Source organism: Python bivittatus, unplaced genomic scaffold, assembly GCF_059951505.1.
Source record: "Python bivittatus isolate LINGU-HERP-01145 unplaced genomic scaffold, Pbiv_v1 ctg000410_np1212, whole genome shotgun sequence".
Taxonomy (NCBI): domain Eukaryota; kingdom Metazoa; phylum Chordata; class Lepidosauria; order Squamata; family Pythonidae; genus Python; species Python bivittatus.
Genome location: NW_028277067.1, coordinates 15,577,267 through 15,597,764, shown reverse-complemented (window position 1 = coordinate 15,597,764; position 20,498 = coordinate 15,577,267). Strand labels below are relative to the sequence as shown.

The window sequence follows — 20,498 nt, the reverse complement described above, 5'->3', positions numbered from 1 at the left end:
AAAGTAATTTTACACACCAAAGTCTCTTCCAGATGAAGGTGCAAAACAAGGGAGGTATTTCATAACAACAAGCACAAAAACACAAGCAATTTACTTTTTTGCATTTAAAAAGATGGAACGGATATATGTTGCTATATTTAGGGAAGAAACATAAGGGGAGAGATTGGTCCTTTTTGTTAGCAGGCAAGGCCACTGATTGGCTGATAGCTCTCAATACTCTGCTATTGGCCTGGAAAGGCAATTGCTGATTGGCTGCTTTTTCTCCACAAGCTCTGTACTCTTGCAAAAATGTAAATATGTTTACAGATAGTCCTCATTTAGCAACCACAATTGGGACCGGCAACTCGGTCATTAAGCGAAGCAATTGCTAAGTGAAATTGCAACTGTGCTTATGATCTTACTTCAGCTTTCCTTTGCTTTACAGATCTGTGAAGGTTGTAAACGCAAAGATTGGTCACAAAGTTACTTTTTCATCACCACCATAACTGTGAATGGTTGCTATTTAAGAATTTTGATTATAATAGTAAAATCTAATACAAACTAAAAGAAAGAGAAGAAAGGATTAAAGGTGCAAGGAAAAAGAAAAAAGAGAGAAGAAAGAAAAAAGAAAGAATATAATAAAGAAAGAGAAAAGAAATATATAAAGAAGTGACTTCCAACCTTCATCACAATAAGTATAAACAAATTTAGTGGCTCTTTACCCCCTCTAATGTTACAAACAATTATCTCTTCATCCCGTAGACAAATTATCTATAGACAAATCCATAAAGCATCATCTTTTCAGTCCTCGTGTCAGCAGAAAATCCATAAAGGCCAGGAGTAACAGCATATCTTGTTTTAACCTTGATCAAATAAACCAACTTTACATTCCTTCATTTTACTTCTAACAGTCTTAATCTTTACTTCATTCAAATATTTTCATAGGATTTAATTTCTCTTTATTTTTTTTTGTCCCATCACACAGAGTTCTTCGAGGTTTTAACAAGCCCCTTTAGTAAATCCAATAGGAAAAAATTGTCCAGGTCACTCTCTTGGTTTATTTCCCTTTTGAATTTTAAAGTCTCAGCCAGTTTCTTTTATAGATCCAGTGAAACATTATTTTCTAAGTCATTCTCTTGGCCTGTCAGTTGTAAATCCACTTTCGATACAGATGTAGAACAATCTGTCATTTCTTCAATAACATCTTTTGGAGATAGTCTTTCCATAGAAACAGACTTCATTACTGAAATTGTTGATACTGACATTGTGGCTGCTATTTTCTGGTTCCATTCTTCAAAAGTCTCCTTCAGTATTTTCATTGTTATACTGTTTTGCATTTTATAGGCTTGCATTTTTTCCCTCTACCTAAAATCTTTAGTCCTCTCTAGTGTCGAGTTTTTAAATCATGAAATTATTTATCTCTGTTATGTCTTCCAAAAACCAAAACAAAACTATTTCCCATGACAAGCTGTTGTTCTTTATAATTAATTACAAAGTCTTACGTAAAAGTTTCAATATTCCAATCTATTTGGACCCTTAGTCCATTTATAACTTTCTAAGATCAAAATTTTATTTAGTTTTTTGCTGTTTATTTCAGATTCTTAAAATTCTTAAGCTTATGATTAAAATTTTCTTTCATCCAGGATTGAAAGCAGACCCACTGGCATTTTCAAACTTGTTGTTCTGAAGGTCTCTAATAGCTTAGAAGTAGTTAATGAACAATTTCCAAAAGTGATTAGAAAGTGAGGTTTGCAGATTTAGTATCCTTTCAAAGGCTCCACCACAGTTGTGAGCAAGATGGCTGATCCCTTCGTCTCCCAGCACTCAAACCCCTATAAAACTGCTGTCCTGTGGCTCCTCACAAGAAACAGACACCCGGAGCACATGTGGGCCATCTCCCATCCTCTCCTTATCCAGAGAGATTCCAAGGAACCGGTCTCCTCACTTGGGGTTTGCTGTGGTCATTGGCTCCACTTTCACAGAGCCATCTTCAGTTTGCCATACCTCCCCCAGAAGTCTATAACTGCAAATAGTTGCTAAAGAAGGCAGTTGCTAAATAAGGACCACCTGTATTCTCATAGCATCTCAATATTACCTTAATCCAAACACCTCCAATCAATCCCAACTGCAGTTTAAAGTGGGATCCCCTGAGCTGGGAGGCAGAAAAGCTGCTACCCCTACCATTCTTGTGGGTTGTGACTTGTGGATCCTCTGCAAGGATATATCAGCTTGGCTTGAGTGAGATGTGTGCTGGGGCAGGGGCATTTGGCCTATATCCCAGCTGTTCAGAAGGAAGCCTCAGCAACAGGCAAGAAAGCTGTTGATGGGGGCTGCCATTTCACATGTGATTGTGAGCCAAAGTGGGCTCGTTCAGGTTGAGGGTTGGTGGGATGTCTGTGACTTTTCCCACCACCCCTCAGGTTAGCCTGAGACTCCCCTGCACTGATTTGATGAATATTCGGTGATGAGGGCAAGCAATAAGTTGCTCTGTATTTAGAGAAAGGCCGGTCATGCCTCTGTTTCCTTAAGCCATTAGCTTAACTGTTATGGACACACTTCACTGTTTAAAAAAAATATACCACCAAACTTCCTTACAGACCTATGTCTGTCTGGTATTTCTCTTGAATCCTTCTCTGGGAAAGTGTTCCTGAAAGTGTGATCCTAGGCCCCTGGGGGTCCCCCAAGACCCCCTCAGGGGTCTGAAAAATCAAAATTATTTGCCAGCCTGTGTTGAAAAACAGGACAATATTAAAATCCCATCAAACAATTATGAGAAGCTGCAGCGAATATGTCAATTTTAATTTTTAATAGAGTATTAAATAGAGATAAATATAACCCATACAAACAAAAGCTCTTTTGGGGTCCTCCATAATTTTTAAAAGTGGGAAGGGGTCCTGAGAGAAAAAAGATCAAGAAACACAGCTCTGGGGAAAAAAACGAACTTTTGTCTTTTCTTTTTGGTAAACCAAAATATAGGTTAAAATAGGCAAATATGGCATTTACACAGTCAACAGCTAGTGTGGGGTTGCACTGGGGGTGGAGGACTTGTACCCATGGAAGCTCATTGAGTGATTTTGGACTAGTCACTCTCTCTCAGCCTGCCCTACTTCACAGGTTTGTTGTGGGGAAAATTGAGAGAAGGGAGCTGCCTTGAGCCTCTGAATGAAAAGTGGGATATAAATCTAGTAAATGAAGTAATTGAGTAGACTAACACTTGTATCAAATAACTTTATCAGTGTATGTATTTCTGAGGTAGATTTACCCCCAGTATCTGGGCAGTGTCTTCTTTACCAATTTTTCTGTCACTTTGCAGAAGTCATATTTAAATGTGTATGCTGCCTGGGCAATTCACAAATAAAAACATTAAAATCAAGAGAAAATACGTAAGAACCCAAAAAGGAACATAGGTTCAATTTTAAGTGTTCTAAAATTGCTGTAAATAAGGTTAAAAATAAAATCTGATCTTTTCCAGAACCTCCTTCTCAATCTACTTGACTTATACATCACCCTTACTCTGTGCCATGGAACTTGCTTCCAAGTACTGTATGAAGCAGAGATTATAAATGCTAATATTATGCCTACGGTGCCCTTCTCTATTTCTTTGAATTGTGTGCCTTGCACATCACCATACTCAATATGGCTTCACTGAGTCTTTAATCCCATGGTAGTAATAATTAATAATTTTATTATTTTCAGCAACCAATTTACAATTAGGAGAACTCTTACATTTAGAATGGACAAATACCAATGATAAAAAGAAGCCCAAAAGTTCTTAAGAGGAAACCTATACACATTTAGCAAGTTTCTGGATTCAGCTGTCAGTATCTCCAGTTTGAAAAATATATCAGCTGATCTAAAGCCATGTCGACAACCCTGTGAACTTTCAATCCAAAATAGGGTAAATAGTAGGACAAGCCCAAACCTAATGAATTAGAGTTCCAACTCCTGAACTGCATGTCCAACAGCAGGTCACTTGCAACGATTTCTCATGAAATGTTCTCTAAGGTATAACTTCTTTTAGGTTCATGAGAGATCTCATGGTCAGATAAGACTGATTGGAACTTTCTCCCCTAGAAAGCATAACAACTCCAGATAGCATGCATTGACTATTAAGATAAAACAAAGTATTCATCAGCAACTCAGTGGGATACAGCTGATTGCTATCAATGTTCCTGTGAATTGGGTGGAATGCATTGCTGCACCAGGTAGGAAACATGTTGAAAACAGCGTGTTTTATAAATTCTTTTAAAATATGGTAGCACGACCAAGTATTATACATCTTCCTATATGAAAGACAAGGTAACTGAATTGAAAACAAGGAGCCTATAGAAGCAAATGAAAATTTCTCTTTTATGCAGGTGAGCTTATCTGCGGGTGGCGCATTTTTCGTGGCAATTTGGTAAAAAATTTGAAGGTCAGTGTACGTGCGGATGGGCTTTTATGCGAGTATATAGAATATATTGGGATTGATTGTACACATCTACTTCCAACAGTGTAATGGTTAATTTTTTAATTTATAGCCCCAGGTACTTCTATTTGGCTTTATTTTTCTTTTAATTTTTCCTAATTTTTATCATTGCCTGTGCCATTCACTGTGATGCATTCCCAGCAAGAATATTGTATTTGCCAGAAATCCCTGCAGCTATATTAAATAATCATACCATATGAAAAGTCTGAGTACAAATCAGTTTTTAATGGCTGTCAAAAGCAAAGCAAAGCAAGGGCCAACCTCATTTCCACATTCAGGAACAGCTGCTATTTTTGCAAGTTAATATAAGACTGGCTAAAATTATGATGGGCACAACTGTAGCTACTTTATAAAACGAATGTTGCCAAAGTTTTGGCTAGCTTAATTTTCCAAGTTTAAAAGAAATGTCAATTTGTATTATGAAATTTTGTGTGTGTGTGTGTTTTAAAAGGTATGGTGGTGTATATGATATTCCTCGATGCACAACTGTGGTAGATGCAGAGACCTGTGAATATGAGCTCTATAGTGCCTCATCCTGGTGGCTCCTCAATGTGTCTCCTTTCCACAAGAAAAACCTGCTACAATCGTTAAGCTATCTGTAATAAAGGCTTTGGAAGAACTGCACCATGAGTTGTTTACCTGGAATTTTAAATCAGAGATTCAGGTTGACCCTGTGGTTCAGTTGATGGGTGGGAGTGAAGAGACCCAGGTTCAGATTTCAGTTTAATCATAGCGATCGCTAGTTTACTTTGGTAAACATCTCAATCTGCATTGCCTGGTTACCCTATTGCCAGAATGGGTCAACAACCATGTTTTGAGGGTAGAAACAGACATCTGCCTTTACTGACCTTCCTTCTACTGCTGATTGGACTTCCCTGTGCATTTTCCTGCTGCAGTTTGAAAGTAGACTTTTCCTGTAAGGTTGCCTCAGATGCTCTTGTCTGTTCTGGCCGGGGCACTTTACTTGCTTACAGACTAGCTCTGCATGTTACTGGCTACTTCACAGAGAAAGGAAGACCCCTTCGACTAGGCCAGTACTTATTACTAGCTCTAATACTTTTTAGATATCAATGTCTTTGAAATATAAAGTAAGAATTACAATGAATGCACTAAATTTCAAAACCTGCCAGAAAGGTTTTATTAAATTAAAAGTACTATTGATTATATCAGAGTCTCTCTTAAGCAAAGTGATAAATATCAAAATTAGGGGTTGTCCTGATAGTGATGATCACCTTAACATTATACCTCCATTCTCTTGTTGAAGACAGGTTTATAGAAAATCTCTGCCCAACACTGGCCAATCTAGATATTAGATTATTTACTATACAAAAAAAAAAAATACTATTATTTTGCGGACAGCAAAAGTGAACCAGTCTCTGGCCAAGCTAAATTCTGAACAGCTAGCCCAAGTTTATTTTAAAATTATTCCAAATGTCTCAGATGAAAAAACACTTGGCTATTATGAGAATGTGACTCAAAATCTATTGGTAGACACTTGATTTACATGAAATAACACAAGATCTAGTGACTTCTATGAATGTACAAGCAAAACATTCTGCATCCAGAAGCAGATTTATTTATTAGTAAGATTTACATATTGCTTTAGCCCTTATGGCGCTAAGTGGTGAGGGACTGAAATAGTATTTTTATGAACAAATTGGCATAACAAAAACTTTTGTTCTCAAGACAAATTAAATCTCTTGAGTTCCCACCAACAGAATTAACTTTTATATTACTTAGAGACAGGCAGGTTGGGAAAAGAAATTAATTTCTTGAACTTGGGTAGGCTCATGGTTTGCCAAAGGTAAAGTTTGGGTTCATATCAACCAGATGAAAAATCACAGAAAGAATAGGCAAAGTCTTCGCCCATTGATGTCAAAATATAGACTAGAAGAACAATATTCTAGGAGCAACTGTCCACATTGTATTCATTCATTCATTCATTCATTCATTCATTCATTCATTCATTCATTCATCCATCCATCCATCCATTCAATCAATCAATCAATCAATCAATCAAAATCATTAAATCATTTAATCAATCTATACCATACCCTGTCTTTCTGCTCAGCTAAGAACTCAAAGCAATTCAAATGTTTAGAACATGAAATAAGACAAAATAAATGCTAAACTTGTTAATTTAGTTATTTAATTTAAAAATTTGTACACTGTTTCATATTCGTGGAGTTCTTGGTGCTCTCTGAGTTTGGTTGTTTGCTTGCAGACGTTTCAACTAGGTAACATCAATGCAAGTGAGTGTGGGGTTTGCTGCTTGTTTATATGTAGTAGCTTGCCCTGCCAGTTTTGGTGGGAGTAGATGGGAACCACCAAGGAGGAAACCACAACCCCAGCAGAACTGGCAGGGCAAGCTACTACGCATAAACAGGCAGCAAACCCCACACTCACTTGCACTGATGATGTTACCTAGTTGGGTAATAAAACATCTGGAGGCAAACAACCAAGCTCAGAGAGCACCAAAAAATTCAACCCTGAGCTACATATATTCTATTATTTCATATTTTAAAATCTCAAAGTGGTTCAGAACAAAATCAGCAATGAACACAGTAATTTACATTAAGACATTATGTAAAAATATGCAGAATAAAATAATGAGAAAACAGCTATGGAAAGTTAAATTTTTTTATCAGCATTTATATTAAAAACCCTATCTGTCTATCATCCATCCATCCATCCATCCATCCATCCATCCATCCATCCATCCATCCCCCTATCTCCATCTCCTTATTCTTTATTAAGACATAGACTCAAAAAGGTTCATAGACTCATAGGTTCAAAAAGCATTTCAAGCAAGGAGAAAGGAATCAAAGATCAACAAAACAATAATCCCACTTATTCTAAAGGAAACTCTTCCAGAGTAAATAAACAAATTATTCAAAATTTGTTTTCCTTATTCTCTCCATGTCTTGTCATGTTGAACTTGGACAGATTTTCAAGGGAGTCTCTTTGTCCCTCACTAAGAGAAATGGGAACACTTTCTCAGAAAATGGATAATTAAAAGTAAATATATGATGCATTGAGTCAGCATTGTAAAAGGAGAGGATCTCAAAATCATGCTTCAGGATAATCAAGATACGTTGTGGTGATTTCCACAGTGTGAGTTGGATGGGAGGGGTTGTAGAGGCCTTGTATTCCCCTGCTGCTAGCTGCAGTACCCAGAACCCTTGAGTAACGGTGATGTCTTCTGGATATTTTCTTTCTACTGATTCCCGGGCAACCCCAATGGCCCATTCTTTGGCCTTGCCCACTTCTACCACCCATTCTAAAGTCCCAGAGTCAATGCCTTCTGCTCCCAGGACACCTGGTAAAAAACGGAAGCGCTCAGGGTTGTCAGAAAGGACCTGGGTTTGTTCACCCATGTGTACACTCTTCCGATCTTCTGAAAGGATGAGAGCAGGATAAGCGGTCTTGGGATCCAAGATCACTTTCACTAAAGTTATAGATAAAGAAGAGATTAGCATATCTTCCAAATTAACCCCACTGAGAAAACAACACTATATAATTAACCAGAAACAGAGCGCAGGGTCAACTCAAGTTAAAGACAAATGAAATCTCTGAATACTTCTGGAAGTACTAACCTATGAACAATTTAGAATGTACATTCTTGGTAAGCTCTCAATTTTCTTGGTTCTTGACATGGGCCAGGAAAGCTTATTTTTTTTCTAAGGCACTGTTGTTACTTGAACTTAATTATAATCATGTCCCCGTAAAACTGATTTTCATCCTTGCTCCCACATCAGAGTCATTCATGGGATTGCAGACTTCCATCAAAATGAGAAAAGCAGGGTTGCGCTGTAACTTCTGCCACATTCACACATGTGCATGACATCACAATGCATGTATAAAAGGGGATGGAGCTTGTGTCATAAGAGTATGGCACTGCTTTCATCATTTGCTCCCCTTGCCCCCCCCATTGTTTCTATATTTCATCCCTAATCCATGAGATAGCCTAAAGTTATCACTAGCTAGAGCAACAAATGAGTACTGTTTCCCTCTTATTCCAGTAGCATCAAGGTACTGTTACAATTTCCCACCTATTACCTTGGAGGCAAAGACAGGTGGTCAGTAGTTGGTGCAATCAGAGGTGACCTAGGGGAGTATTGGGAGGCCCAGGCATGCCACCGTCCTATGGTCACTAGCTAGACTTCACCTTAACCATTTCTCTTTCCCAAAGTTAGCCTCCTTCCTTCCTTCCTTCCTTCCTTCCTTCCTTCCTTCCTTCCTTCCTTCCTTCCTTCCTTCCTTCCTTCCTTCCGCCTGCATCAGACTACCGCAGCTGTAGTATTGAGATGAAGGCAATGCCATGAGGACATGTAGTTATAACACTGGAATGTTTGTACTACTGTTAGGGGGATGTGAGTGTGAACCCTCAGACAAGATGCAATAAGGGTACTATAAGCATTTACAATTCTAGACAATCACAGAGATAACCTTGGAGAAAGAATGTAGCAGTTAGCAAAACATGGATTAAACCCCAGAAAGGAAGAACATATTAGAAAGAAACTTAAGTGACTCCATCTTGACTTTCTACAGTATAAGAGGGAAGAAAGAGAAAACCCTGTCCGCTTTTAAGGTTTGGTAACTATAGTCTATCTCAATAAAGTGGTAAGGAAGTAAATAGTTTATTGAATAAGTCTCCAGATAATTTCAATTCAATAAAGAAGAGTTCCAGTATTTCTTGTGTAGTCTGTTCCCTGACCTGGCCTATCAGGAAAGGCTAACAACAATTTTAATGCCAGCATTATTCAGGGTGCCCTAAGAATAGGTCGAGAACATTTTAACTCAGAGGTTGAGACAAGCATTCAGATCTACTTCTGTCCTTCTTGCTGCACCAGTCCCAAGGCTTTTGTTTGGGGACACATTAATTTATCCACCAGCAACTAACCTTTCTTTTGGATCCCAGAAAACTTGTCACATAGATTTGACACTATCTTCTTTTCTCGTTCTTTTTTTTCTTTCTTGGTCATGGTGGATGGTTTGGGAAGGAAATCTGTCAGAAATAAGTGGTCATTCTTGTTTTTAAAAACAAATGAAAGAAAGCTGAACCTACTTGGTTTCCTCTCATTCCTTCTGCAACCATTTGATAGGCAAGAAAAGTTAATGCATTAACACTGAGTTAATGCACTGAGCACCAACTGATAAAATTAGCAACAATATGGGGTAGAACAGCTTTTCCCAACCAGATGTCTCCAAATGCACTAGATTTCAATTGCCATCCTCTGGGTAACACATCTGGAGGGCAGCAAATTGGGTGGTATTGTTGGCTAGAGTTATCCAGAAAGTTAGCAGAACCTCCTGCAACTATGGGGCTCCAATAAGGAGTAGTGAAGAGGAAGGCACATCTCTCTTCAAAGAGAGACAACAGGCTGGACAACCACTGTTCTTTCCTAAACCTCAACAGCTGTTTTCAGTAGCAATGGTATCACCATCACTACCCCTTCTGTGAGCAGAAGTGTAAATAGGAGCCCCACTTAGAGTATTTATATCCCACCTGTTCTCCGGGAGCTCAAGGAAGCATATATGGGGAAGTCTTCCTCATTTTATCCTCACCCTCTGAAGTATGTTGAGCTTACAAGGAGTGACTGGCTCAAAATCACCCATTGAGGCCCATGGCTAAAAGGATTGGCCAGGATTCCAATCCAACACTTTAGCCGCTATCCTACAATCACCACATTTTTAAGTTTTCACCATTACAGTACTCCATTTTTTCCTACAGGATTTTTTTTTTCCAGTTTCACTCTCCCACATTTTTTCCTTGGGTCTTGTTTTCAAATCTATGCCTCTGAAAATCTGTTTGTAGCGCTGCAAATTAATAAAAATTTTCTCCTTATCAGGAATGGAAAAATTGAGAAAAGGAAGAGGTGGCTGTTGGAGAAAGCAGGATCAATTTTAGCTAACCACCAGTTCTCAGTGAGCAAAAGGACAGCATGAATTATAATCCAGTGAATTAAAAGTAAAAGCAGTTAAGATTTTTTTTTTTAGTATGTTCAGTTTGTTCTCTATGAACATGTGTGCCTTTCAGACATTAAAACAATATCTATGTTTGAATAGTCCATGGAGGGCTTGAGTATCAAGCATTGAGACAACTTGACCATCAGGATTTTTCATCAAAATCCCAAATCCCAAAATAAAAATGTAAAGAGATTTCTTGTTTGTCCGAGGAGGTAGATCTCTCAGCTAAAACAGATGGGATAACTATTGTATCACAAAACAATTTCTTGGTGCTTTTGGTTTGCTAGGATAGTGAATCAGCCAAAACAAGAGGTGGGATGTGAGCTGCAGAGAACAGGATGGATCTCACCATAGAACCTATACTGCATTCCCTACCTTCACGTCTGTTTTCCTTCTCCTCCTGCTGACTGACACGCTTCCTTGCTCTATACCTCCAACTGACAACATGTAAAGGCAGTTGTCACACTCTGAATTTGAGAGAAATGTCATTAGAAAGCCAATGTGTAAAGAGGAACAGAGGCCAACAAAGGAATTAAGCTTAAGCTTAATTGCCTTGGGTTACCAGTACCAGCAGGGCTTTTTCTACATACATTCTGGCATCTCCTTTCGGATTCTTGCAGCCAGATCCTTCTTATTTATTTGGTCCAGAATGTTGACGGTCATCTTCAGGGCCTTGGCATCCTCATACGCCTCAGTCATGTATCGGGCTATTTCAACGTAGGCAGCTTTCTCAGTCTTGGAGCGATGGATGGGCTTGTAGCCCTGCTCCAGCGGGTAGTCCTCGAGGTGCATCTTAAATTTCTTGAATTCATCTTCACTCAGTTCTTCAAAATAGTCAACTAGCTTGCAGCGAGGAGTGTGGGACATTGTGGCCCTCAGTCAGGTGTATCTATAAAAGGTACATATAAAAGGTAAATAATGCAGTAGAAAAGCTCCGTACAAATCAGATTAAAGGGACAAAAGCCGATGTGGTCAAAATTTAAGGAAGGCCTATAGAAAAGAAAACAGGCAAGTATAGCAATCCCTCTGAAGAAGCCAGCTCCATCAGACTTTGTCCACCTTCTTCGGTCTCTAGGGGGTAGCAGAAAAAAAGAGAAAGCAGAAAGGAAGGCCGGCCAAGGCTGATTCTTTCTTTCAGCCATTCCCCGCCCTGACTCCCTCCATTTCCGGCCTGCTGCACTGTAGCTGGCCGAGTGGTGACCCCTACCAGTGTCTCTGGAACAGTGTTTCTCAACCTTGGCAACTTTCAGATGTGTGGACTAAATTCTGGGAGTCAAAGTCCACATATTTTCAAGTTGCCAAGGTTGAGAAACACTGCTCTGGAACCTTAAGAGCTGCGCCAGAAGCTCTCCTTTTCCTTTTCCCGCCCTCCGCCTGTTCCTTTTGTGCTGCATCTTCTCTGCCCAGGATGGAAAGCGGAGGGCAGGCGGGCACCGCCCCTTGTGATCCCGGCGGCAGCCGGTGAATAAGGGGGCAGCGCTTTCCGTGGCGGCTCGGAGGGCAGCAGCAGAGCGTCGCTCGTGCCAACCGGCGGCTGCAGTCGAGGTCCCGGGTGGGGCGGGAGAACCGGCGCGGATCCAGGAAGGGGGGGAAGGCAGCTCTCCCGGCCCCCGCCCGCTTACCGCTCTCCTCCGCCCGCCGCCGGCCTGGAGAATTCGGAGCAAAGGAAAGGGGACTCCGGGAGGAAGTCGCCGCTCGGGCGCCGCCGTCTGCGGCTGCCCAGCGCGGAGAGGGAAAGTGAAAGTTAGGTCGCCAATGAAGCCAATTCCCATCATCCCCGAACCAGCCTCTCTAGTAGCTTGGTCTGCAGAGATAAACAGGTAAAGCTACCGAGCTTTGGATGTGTAAGACCGCTGCCTGCGTATGCCGGAAAACCGCCGCCGAAGACATTAGAACTGTAAAAAATGATTTCCATCTTCCAAAACCCTTTTTGTCCTTTCATTTCATTGAAGCTTGTGAGAAATAGAGAGGGCTGTGCACTTGGTATCGTCTAACACATAGCGCAGTAGAGATATGAAACTGCTCAGTCCATGCTTTTCCTAATATTATCGTACTTATCTTACTTATCTTATTATATTATGCTTATCTTACCACGAGTTCATCTGTATCTGGGTATGGAGTTGCTTGACACAGAGCTTGTAACCATTAATCTGTTTGTAATTTGAGTCTCTTTGTTCCTGTAAAGTAGATATAGCCTGCATCTGGCGGCGGGAGGGTGTCTTCCACCCTGGGAGTGTTGCTAATGGGTCCTTTTTGTGACCGGCCAGCCTCTGCAGTCTTTACAAATAAATTCTTTGGGGGCCCTGGTCTTGACTGAGTAGCGGAACGAACCCCAGTAAAAACAGCTGAGAAGGGAGCTGTGGTTCTCATGTGTTTCCTCTCCAATAAGCTTTTCAGAACCCCTTTCCCCCAAAATATAACCTGATTTTTATTTTTGTTTATGTTTTACCCATAATCAAGGAAAGTAAAAAAGTGACCTGTAGAATAATGGTGATACTCTGCAGACTTTGAATGAATTCTTGCTCTGAAAAGCTTGGTGCATGTTCATGGAAACTTCTGCTCTTTTTTCTAAATCCGCACACCTCACTTTTGTCATGTCTCCCATCTGAAATGGTGCTGTACACCTGGTTCCATACCTGTACCTTATTGCTTGTTGACTTTTCAGTAAAACACATTATTTTTGTTTACCAACCTATCCAGTCCCATTTGGGGTTACCCGTCTGATGCCTTCCCTCTCCAGCTGTCTGACATGCATAAACTACCTGACAGAGGATTTCCCAAGATTTTTAAAAGTCACAGTTCTGAAAATCTGTATGCGGCTGTTCTCTGAAAAGAGTCCAGGTTATGTCCACACTGAGTGTGCACATTACATGCAGACTCAATCCAGCTATTCCTGATATTCAATTGGCTCTTGTAAGGGTGGAGTGAAAAGAGGTGTTAGTGTTTGGTCTCTAAGATCAGGCTGGCAGCACAATATCCTTTGTGGGAGGTGGTGGCGCAACCTCCCAGTGACCTTGTGCTCCAGCTGATGAATGAAGCCTACGCAGAGGGCACTTCGGTTGCCATTCACTCTGTCCCTGGAGGATGTCTAAAATGCACTGGTTGTCTCCTGGCAGTGGAAAGGCAACCATAGTTTGGATGCATTACTTGAACATGACTCAAACTGGCACAAATAGATTCTTATCAAACAGCATGAGACTTAGTGTTTAGAATACACACTACTACGGGTGGGAGAGGCAACTATTTCTGTGGTTCTTTCCCCACACTTGTATTTAGACCAGGATGATTAGCTAGATCAGTGGTTCTCAAAGTGTGTCTGGGGACCCCTGGGGGTCCCAGAAACCCTTCTAGGGGATCCATGAAAACAAATATTTTAGCATTTCTGAGTTTTAATTTCTAATACAGTACATATTTATAGATATAACCCACATAAACAAACACTCTTTGGAACCCTCAATCATTTTTAAGAATGTAAAGTGCTCCTGAGACCAAAATGTTGGCGAACCACTGAGCTAGACCAAGAGGCTAGCTTGGAGGAGCAGCATTCATGAATTAAGTGCATTGAATAAGTTGCATGAATGAAATCCTTTTAGAGTTGCAAGTTCCTTGCTAGAAAGGTTTTATAGGCGTAACAGGACACTTGGAAAAGAACAAATGCCTGGCTAGAAATCCATTTGGCAAGCAGTCCTATTTTTCATTTTGACATCAGTTCCATTCCTACCAAGCTCTTCAGCTGCCACAAAGTTGAACTGCTTTGGTGTTCCCAATCTTCACATACTTCAGAGTACCAGCTAACCAATATTGAGTCTGGGATATGCATTCCAGCATCACTTGCAGTGATTTTGTAGAGGTGAATAAGTACACCATCTATAGCGTACAGTAATTCAAAATTGCTTGCAAATGATTGTAAGAAACCTCTCTTAAGTCAAAGGTACAGCTGTTGCTTCAGCAGAGTGCAGAAATCCAACTCTGCATTCTATGGGTCAGTCTACAAATACCATTACACACACCATTTGAAGATGCACAAATCTTTTTTTCCCCACTTTGGGAGTTACTGTACTTGGACCCATCCTCTCAAGAAATGTTCTTCATTAAAGAATTTTTTTTTGCAGATCCACCAGAACAGCCCAGCAGCCCTAGGTTTGTTCCATCCCATAATGTTGACCCATATCATGTCTGCAGGCCAGGATTGTTTGATCCCATTCCTCACTCTCAAAGTCCTTTTTTAAAAAATCACAGTGAACATATATTATTGTTTTTGGAATCTTTATAAATAATGGATAAATGTTTTGCAAGCTTTATTTCTCAAGCTTTTTTCATACATAGACTCAGGGGCTTAAAATGTCCCCATGAAGAGAACAAAGGGAGCAGAAATCAGAAATTAACAATGTAATTCTACTGTGTTTAATCAGAAGTAAGATTCACTGAATCTAACGGCAATCACTTCAAAGTTTGAACAGAACATGGTTCAAGTTGGGCCATTTCACAACCCTGTTTCTCCTTGTTCTTCCCCAAATTACCCTCTGGAGTCACTTGGACTGATTTTCAAGGGATTTTTTTTGTCCCAGATCAGGAAGAAGGGGAACATTTTCTCAGAAAATTGATAGCTGAAAGTAAAGATAATTTCCTTAGAGTCCACATCATAAAAGGCTAGATTGCCTAAACTGAATTCTAGGCGAACCAGGATCCGTCGTACTGACTTCCACAGTGGAAGAATGGTCATAGGTGTGGTGGAAACCTTATATTCTCCATTCATCAGCTGCAATAACCAAAATCCTTGGGTAGCTGTCATATATAAGTATCCTTTTCTTTCTACTGATTCGCGGACAGCACCAATGGCCCACTGTTTGGCCTTGCCCACTTCGACCACCCACTCTGAAGTCCCAGAATCAATGCCTTCTGCTCCCAGAACACAAGGGACAAAATTAAAGCGTTCAGGATTGTCAGGAAGATCCTGGGCTCGCTCGCCCATATATACACTTTTCCGATCTTCTGAAAGGATGAGGGTGGGATAAGCTGTCTTGGGATCCAGCATCACCTCCACTAAAGAGAAGAGACAGAGTATAGGTTGAAGTGATGGTGACTCCACTGATGTTTTGCAGGTTTAGTGGAAAGGGTTAATTTAGGTTAAAGACAAATGTAACATTGTGAGAGTTGCTGAAGTGTTTAATGGCCTCTAAACAAGGTACAATTTTTATTACCACTTGGATGGGGAGCCAAATGGGAGTGCCGATGACATAGTCTAGATTGGAAGAGGCAATGGCAAACCTATTCCATAATGCCACCAAGAAAACTGTATAGATGCTGTCACCAGGAACCAAGTGTGATTTACTTATAAACAATTCTGTAGGTTTGGGGCATTCCTTCTAAAATATTGGATTACAGAAAATGGTTCCTGTCTTTTAAGGAGGAAGGTTACAGCATTATCAAGAAGCTGAAGATATGAAGACACAAGATGAAAAAAAAATACTTAGAACAATTATTTTTGATCATGGATCAGCAATCTTTTTAGGCAAGAGCTGCCAATGGATGAATCTGTGTGGTGGTACACTCACCTAATTAAAGCAAGACAAAAATATTGGAAATCTCACCTGGAGACCTCATGAAATGTTATGCAAAAATACTGGACGGTTGTGATATTTGTGGATCTTGAGAGATTTCACCTTAATTTGGCATCTGGGGGAGTCATTTAGAGGTACGTCATGGGAGCTATGGCTCTTACTGGGACATCAGGGCTAGTTTATGTGTTAAAAGACCACTAAAGCTTGGAATTCCTTCAGGCAGAAATCCACCCCTAGTTTCCACAGTCCCCCTTTTTTCCCAGCCACTTCATTTAGAAAAGAGTTAGAACAAAAAATCTTTTGCATCTGCAGAATCACCAGGATTTTGACATCCTGGGCTTTTGATTCACCCACAGAACTGGTAGGAGATTTGGATCAGCCTTCTTCTTCTTGACTGAAGTCTTGTATTTGGAAGCCACTTAATGCGTCTATGGACAACTAACCTTTCTTTTGAGATCCAGAAAACGTCTCATTGTCTGATTCTGGAGACTGAAGGAAATCTGTTAGAAATAAAAAGTCAATTCTTATTAAAACCAACAAACAAAATGAATGAATGAGTGAGTGAGCCAATTAGCTGTCCCTTTTGTCCTTCTGTCACAGTCACGTGGATGAGAAAAGTAGCTTTCACAAGAGTTACAACATTAAATTGATGTGATCAGGATCAGGTTCTTTCCCACCAAGAACTAATATGGGGTTAAAACAGCTTCTCCCAACTAGGTGCCCTTCAAGTGTATTGCATTACAGTTCCCATCATTCCCAGTCAACACAGTTGAAGAACAGCAAGTCGGGCTGTATTGCTGAGCAGTTTTCCACACAGTTAGCAGTACACAGCAGGGCTCTTTCTACATACATTCCGGCATCTCCTTTCGGATTCTTGCAGCCAGATCCTTCTTATTTATTCGGTCCAGAATGTTGACGGTCATCTTCAGGGCCTTGGCATCCTCATACATCTCAGTCATGTATCGGGCTATTTCAATGTAGGCAGCTTTCTCAGTCTTGGAGCGACGGATGGGCTTGTAGCCCTGCTCCAGCGGGTAGTCCTCGAGGTGCATCTTAAATTTCTTGAATTCGTCTTCACTCAGTTCTTCAAAATAGTCAACTAGTTTGCAGCGGGGAGTGTGGGACATTGTGTCCTTTCAGATGTATCTGAAGAAAAAGAAAAAGGTAAATGATGCAGTAGAAAGGCTCTGTACAAATCAGATTAAAGGGACAAAAGCCAGTGTGGTCCAAGTTTAAAGTAGGCCTATAGAAAGGAAGCAGGGCTTCAGCATCTTTAAAAATTGAACAAATGTACAGAAAACCACAAGTGTCATTTTCAAATGATAAAGAATAAGCAGCTCCACTGGATGCTGCAGAAAGAAACAGACAAGACAGCCTCCTTAGCCAGGTAGAAGAGGATCATGGAGATGCAGCTTCCCGGGAAGAACAGGTGGGCAAGAGGAAAAGCAGCTGCAGAAAACCTTTCTCTCTCTTAGCCAGAAAGACCATTTTCTCTTTTGTAACTAAGTGCCTCTCAATATACATTCTTCTTTATCCCCCTTCATAATTTATTTCTATGTGGAAGGATATGATAACTGACTTTATAAGTATCTAAGAGCTCTTTTAAGCTGAAGAGTAACTTCCTGTTAATACTATGAAAAAGATTGGTGTGAAGATGAAAACTTGAACTTTCACTTCTTTATGTCTGAACTCCACAGGAAAATTGCTTTTCCTGTGAGAGGATGCCAAACCTTCAATGTCTGGGATCTGGTTTTTTTTAGAATGCCAAACAGATTAACTGAACTTCTCTTTGGACCATTTTACTTTTACTGAGGTCCAACTTGTAGGACCCATAAAGGAGAAGTAAGCCAATGAAAGCATCCAGACTGGTTGGGGAGAAGATCAAAAGATCCTTCAGAAGAGAGGGAGGGAATTATCATCATGACAGCTGTACTGTGGAAAGGGGAGGGGGGCAATCAGGCCTCCTGAGAAGCCAGCTCCATCAGACTTTGTCCACCTTCTTCGGTCTCTAGGGGGTAGCAGAAAAAAAGAGAAAGCAGAAAGGAAGGCCGGCCAAGGCTGATTCTTTCTTTCAGCCATTCCCCGCCCTGACTCCCTCCATTTCCGGCCTGCTGCACTGTAGCTGGCCGAGTGGTGACCCCTACCAGTGTCTCTGGAACAGTGTTTCTCAACCTTGGCAACTTTCAGATGTGTGGACTAAATTCTGGGAGTCAAAGTCCACATATTTTCAAGTTGCCAAGGTTGAGAAACACTGCTCTGGAACCTTAAGAGCTGCGCCAGAAGCTCTCCTTTTCCTTTTCCCGCCCTCCGCCTGTTCCTTTTGTGCTGCATCTTCTCTGCCCAGGATGGAAAGCGGAGGGCAGGCGGGCACCGCCCCTTGTGATCCCGGCGGCAGCCGGTGAATAAGGGGGCAGCGCTTTCCGTGGCGGCTCGGAGGGCAGCAGCAGAGCGTCGCTCGTGCCAACCGGCGGCTGCAGTCGAGGTCCCGGGTGGGGCGGGAGAACCGGCGCGGATCCAGGAAGGGGGGGAAGGCAGCTCTCCCGGCCCCCGCCCGCTTACCGCTCTCCTCCGCCCGCCGCCGGCCTGGAGAATTCGGAGCAAAGGAAAGGGGACTCCGGGAGGAAGTCGCCGCTCGGGCGCCGCCGTCTGCGGCTGCCCAGCGCGGAGAGGGAAAGTGAAAGTTAGGTCGCCGAGCGAAGCGGGGAGAGGGGATCGTCTGCCGCAGCACTCAAGCAGCGTTTGGGCCGGGGCCGGGAAGTCCCGGCACACGGCCAAGAACAGGAAAAGCAAGGGGGCGGGGGACATCCTGCCAATGGTAAGGGCGCGGAAAAGTTTCTTGGAAGTTAGCCTTCCCACCTCCCAATGTAAAATAATAAATCTTTAAGTCGAGCACGACCTCCTGGACCCAACCTTGCAATTTTCTTGGGAAAGCGGTCCTAGCCTGTGACATCAGCCAAGGTCGGGGAGCTGCTGCTGCTGCTGCTGGCTTCGGGTTAGGCGAGTTACCTGAAAATGCCTCCAAACCGGTACTAGATGTAATTGAGGTGCTGGGGCCCGTTATGAAAAAAAAAAAATCCTAATGTGTAAAAAACGTTTTTCCTCTAAAGTTTCTGGAAATGTAGTCCCCTGGGTAAGTTAATTAATCTTTGAGTTCTCTTGCTTTGCTGATACCACGGCCCTTGTTCTGGATGTAGCCTCCCCACCACCACTTGCTCAGTCCAGGCTCTCATATCTTGTACTCTGCTACCCTCTTGTGCTCGGTTTTCTCCTCTTATCAATCCTCAGTTAGCCAGGTTATTGGACAATTGAAGTCAGGTATGCAGTGATGTCATGATGCATATTTAGCCATTACACTCCTGGGTCACGATGTCTGACCCAGGTACATAATTTGCATGGTTTACATTGCATTGTGACATCATGAGGCACGTTTTGTCACCAGCCTCCCTAACACACATGGGTCAATTAAATCTCTAGCAGCAGCACTTGCACAACCTTAATTTTGTTTGTGTCTTCACATATTGTGTGAACCGTGCCCATTTAGTAGTTCTGCATTTAATGAATTATGCAAAAGTCCAGTCACTCATTTAAGTGTGTGGTGCATGTTGGAAAATTACTATGAGTAATTTCCAGTTTAGTTTGCACTCAGCACACTTCCAGTCAATCCCTATATCCCAATCAGAGCAAGCGCCCAGTGCCACTAAATTCAGCGAGCAAAAATATAGCTTGATGTTTATTAAACATCAACATCGAGAAACAGTTAAGTGGCAAAAGGGGACAAAGAGCAGGCAAAAACATGCAGAAACATGAACAATAGGCAGAAGTTTACATTATCTATACTTTATACATTATCAAAAGGCACAGAACTTTCCCGAGCCACTGGAAACAATACTGTGGATAATTAGCATGGACTGTCCCAAAGGCAGTGGCCTTTGGCTGTTCCAATTTTAATCCTTTTAAGTACTTAACAGCATAACAGAGATGGAAAGGAGGACTCCAGGTAATCCATCTGCTATTTTGCACCATAAAGGGAACAATTTGATGGACACGGATGATGTACCCAACAGTGCAGGCAAAAGATCTTTTCAGGGCATAACATCAAAGTGTCTCCAAAAAGATTGTAAGTATATATTACAGACAGATATAATCCACATAGTTTTTAATCATTTGAACTTCACTTAGGCTGATCAATTGAACCAAAAGGTTATTTTTGTCAGAAAGGTGGTGGTAGGAATTTGTTCTGTGCTGCTCCTTGGCCTTAGAGATCTGTTTCGCAATGGGTATAGTAAAAAGCCTCAGTCCAGCTCTATAGAAATTTGGGTTCAGACTAATGCAACACTTGAAAACACATAGTTCTTGCTACCACTTTAAAAACTACCTTTACTTTTGCCCCTATTCCATGAAGAACTAGGCAATCTTACACAGGGAAAGAGACTTATTGTGATTTTTTTGTATATTAATCTTGGTTTAAGATTAATATATAGACCTGTTGACTCAAATAAGTAAACAATTATTTTATATTA

The 20,498-nt window shown here is 41.3% G+C and overlaps 2 protein-coding genes across 4 annotated transcripts; both read right to left on the bottom strand.

Annotated features, from left to right (window-relative positions):
• Positions 1–6,744: 6,744 nt before the first annotated feature.
• On the bottom strand, positions 6,745–13,226 carry LOC103052493 (butyrophilin subfamily 3 member A1-like). 3 transcript variants are annotated; one of them, XM_088143582.1, is made up of 4 exons: positions 11,744–13,226; positions 11,008–11,652; positions 9,351–9,455; positions 6,745–7,895 (listed from the first exon to the last, which is right to left on the bottom strand). In XM_088143582.1, exons 2-4 carry the CDS (start codon positions 11,282–11,284, stop codon positions 7,375–7,377), a joined length of 903 nt encoding a protein of 300 aa, XP_087999708.1. In that variant the 5' UTR covers positions 11,285–11,652; positions 11,744–13,226; the 3' UTR covers positions 6,745–7,374. The 3 variants fall into 3 exon arrangements, with proteins under 3 accessions (XP_087999708.1, XP_087999706.1, XP_087999707.1); XM_088143580.1 differs by having other exon boundaries at positions 11,008–11,306; positions 12,040–13,225; XM_088143581.1 differs by having other exon boundaries at positions 11,008–13,226.
• A 1,449-nt stretch (positions 13,227–14,675) lies between these two features.
• On the bottom strand, positions 14,676–19,190 carry LOC103052018 (E3 ubiquitin-protein ligase TRIM39-like). The gene is made up of 4 exons (XM_088143578.1): positions 18,538–19,190; positions 16,829–17,124; positions 16,422–16,478; positions 14,676–15,460 (listed from the first exon to the last, which is right to left on the bottom strand). The coding sequence occupies exons 2-4, from the start codon at positions 17,103–17,105 to the stop codon at positions 14,934–14,936; spliced, it is 861 nt and encodes a 286-aa protein (XP_087999704.1). The 5' UTR covers positions 17,106–17,124; positions 18,538–19,190; the 3' UTR covers positions 14,676–14,933.
• Positions 19,191–20,498: the final 1,308 nt, after the last annotated feature.

Excerpts from the sequence above, each read along its gene's own strand:
- LOC103052493 (XM_088143581.1), bottom strand. The coding sequence starts at position 11,284 with ATGTCCCACACTCCTCGCTGCAAGCTAGTTGACTATTTTGAAGAACTG. Across the intron at positions 9,456-11,007 it reads CCGAAAGGAGATGCCAGAAT|ATTTCCTTCCCAAACCATCC; the intron begins GTATGTAGAAAA and ends TATTTCTGACAG. Across the intron at positions 7,896-9,350 it reads TTCTGGGATCCAAAAGAAAG|TGAAAGTGATCTTGGATCCC; the intron begins GTTAGTTGCTGG and ends CTATAACTTTAG.
- LOC103052018 (XM_088143578.1), bottom strand. The coding sequence starts at position 17,105 with ATGTCCCACACTCCCCGCTGCAAACTAGTTGACTATTTTGAAGAACTG. Across the intron at positions 16,479-16,828 it reads CCGAAAGGAGATGCCGGAAT|ATTTCCTTCAGTCTCCAGAA; the intron begins GTATGTAGAAAG and ends TATTTCTAACAG. Across the intron at positions 15,461-16,421 it reads TTCTGGATCTCAAAAGAAAG|TGGAGGTGATGCTGGATCCC; the intron begins GTTAGTTGTCCA and ends TCTTCTCTTTAG.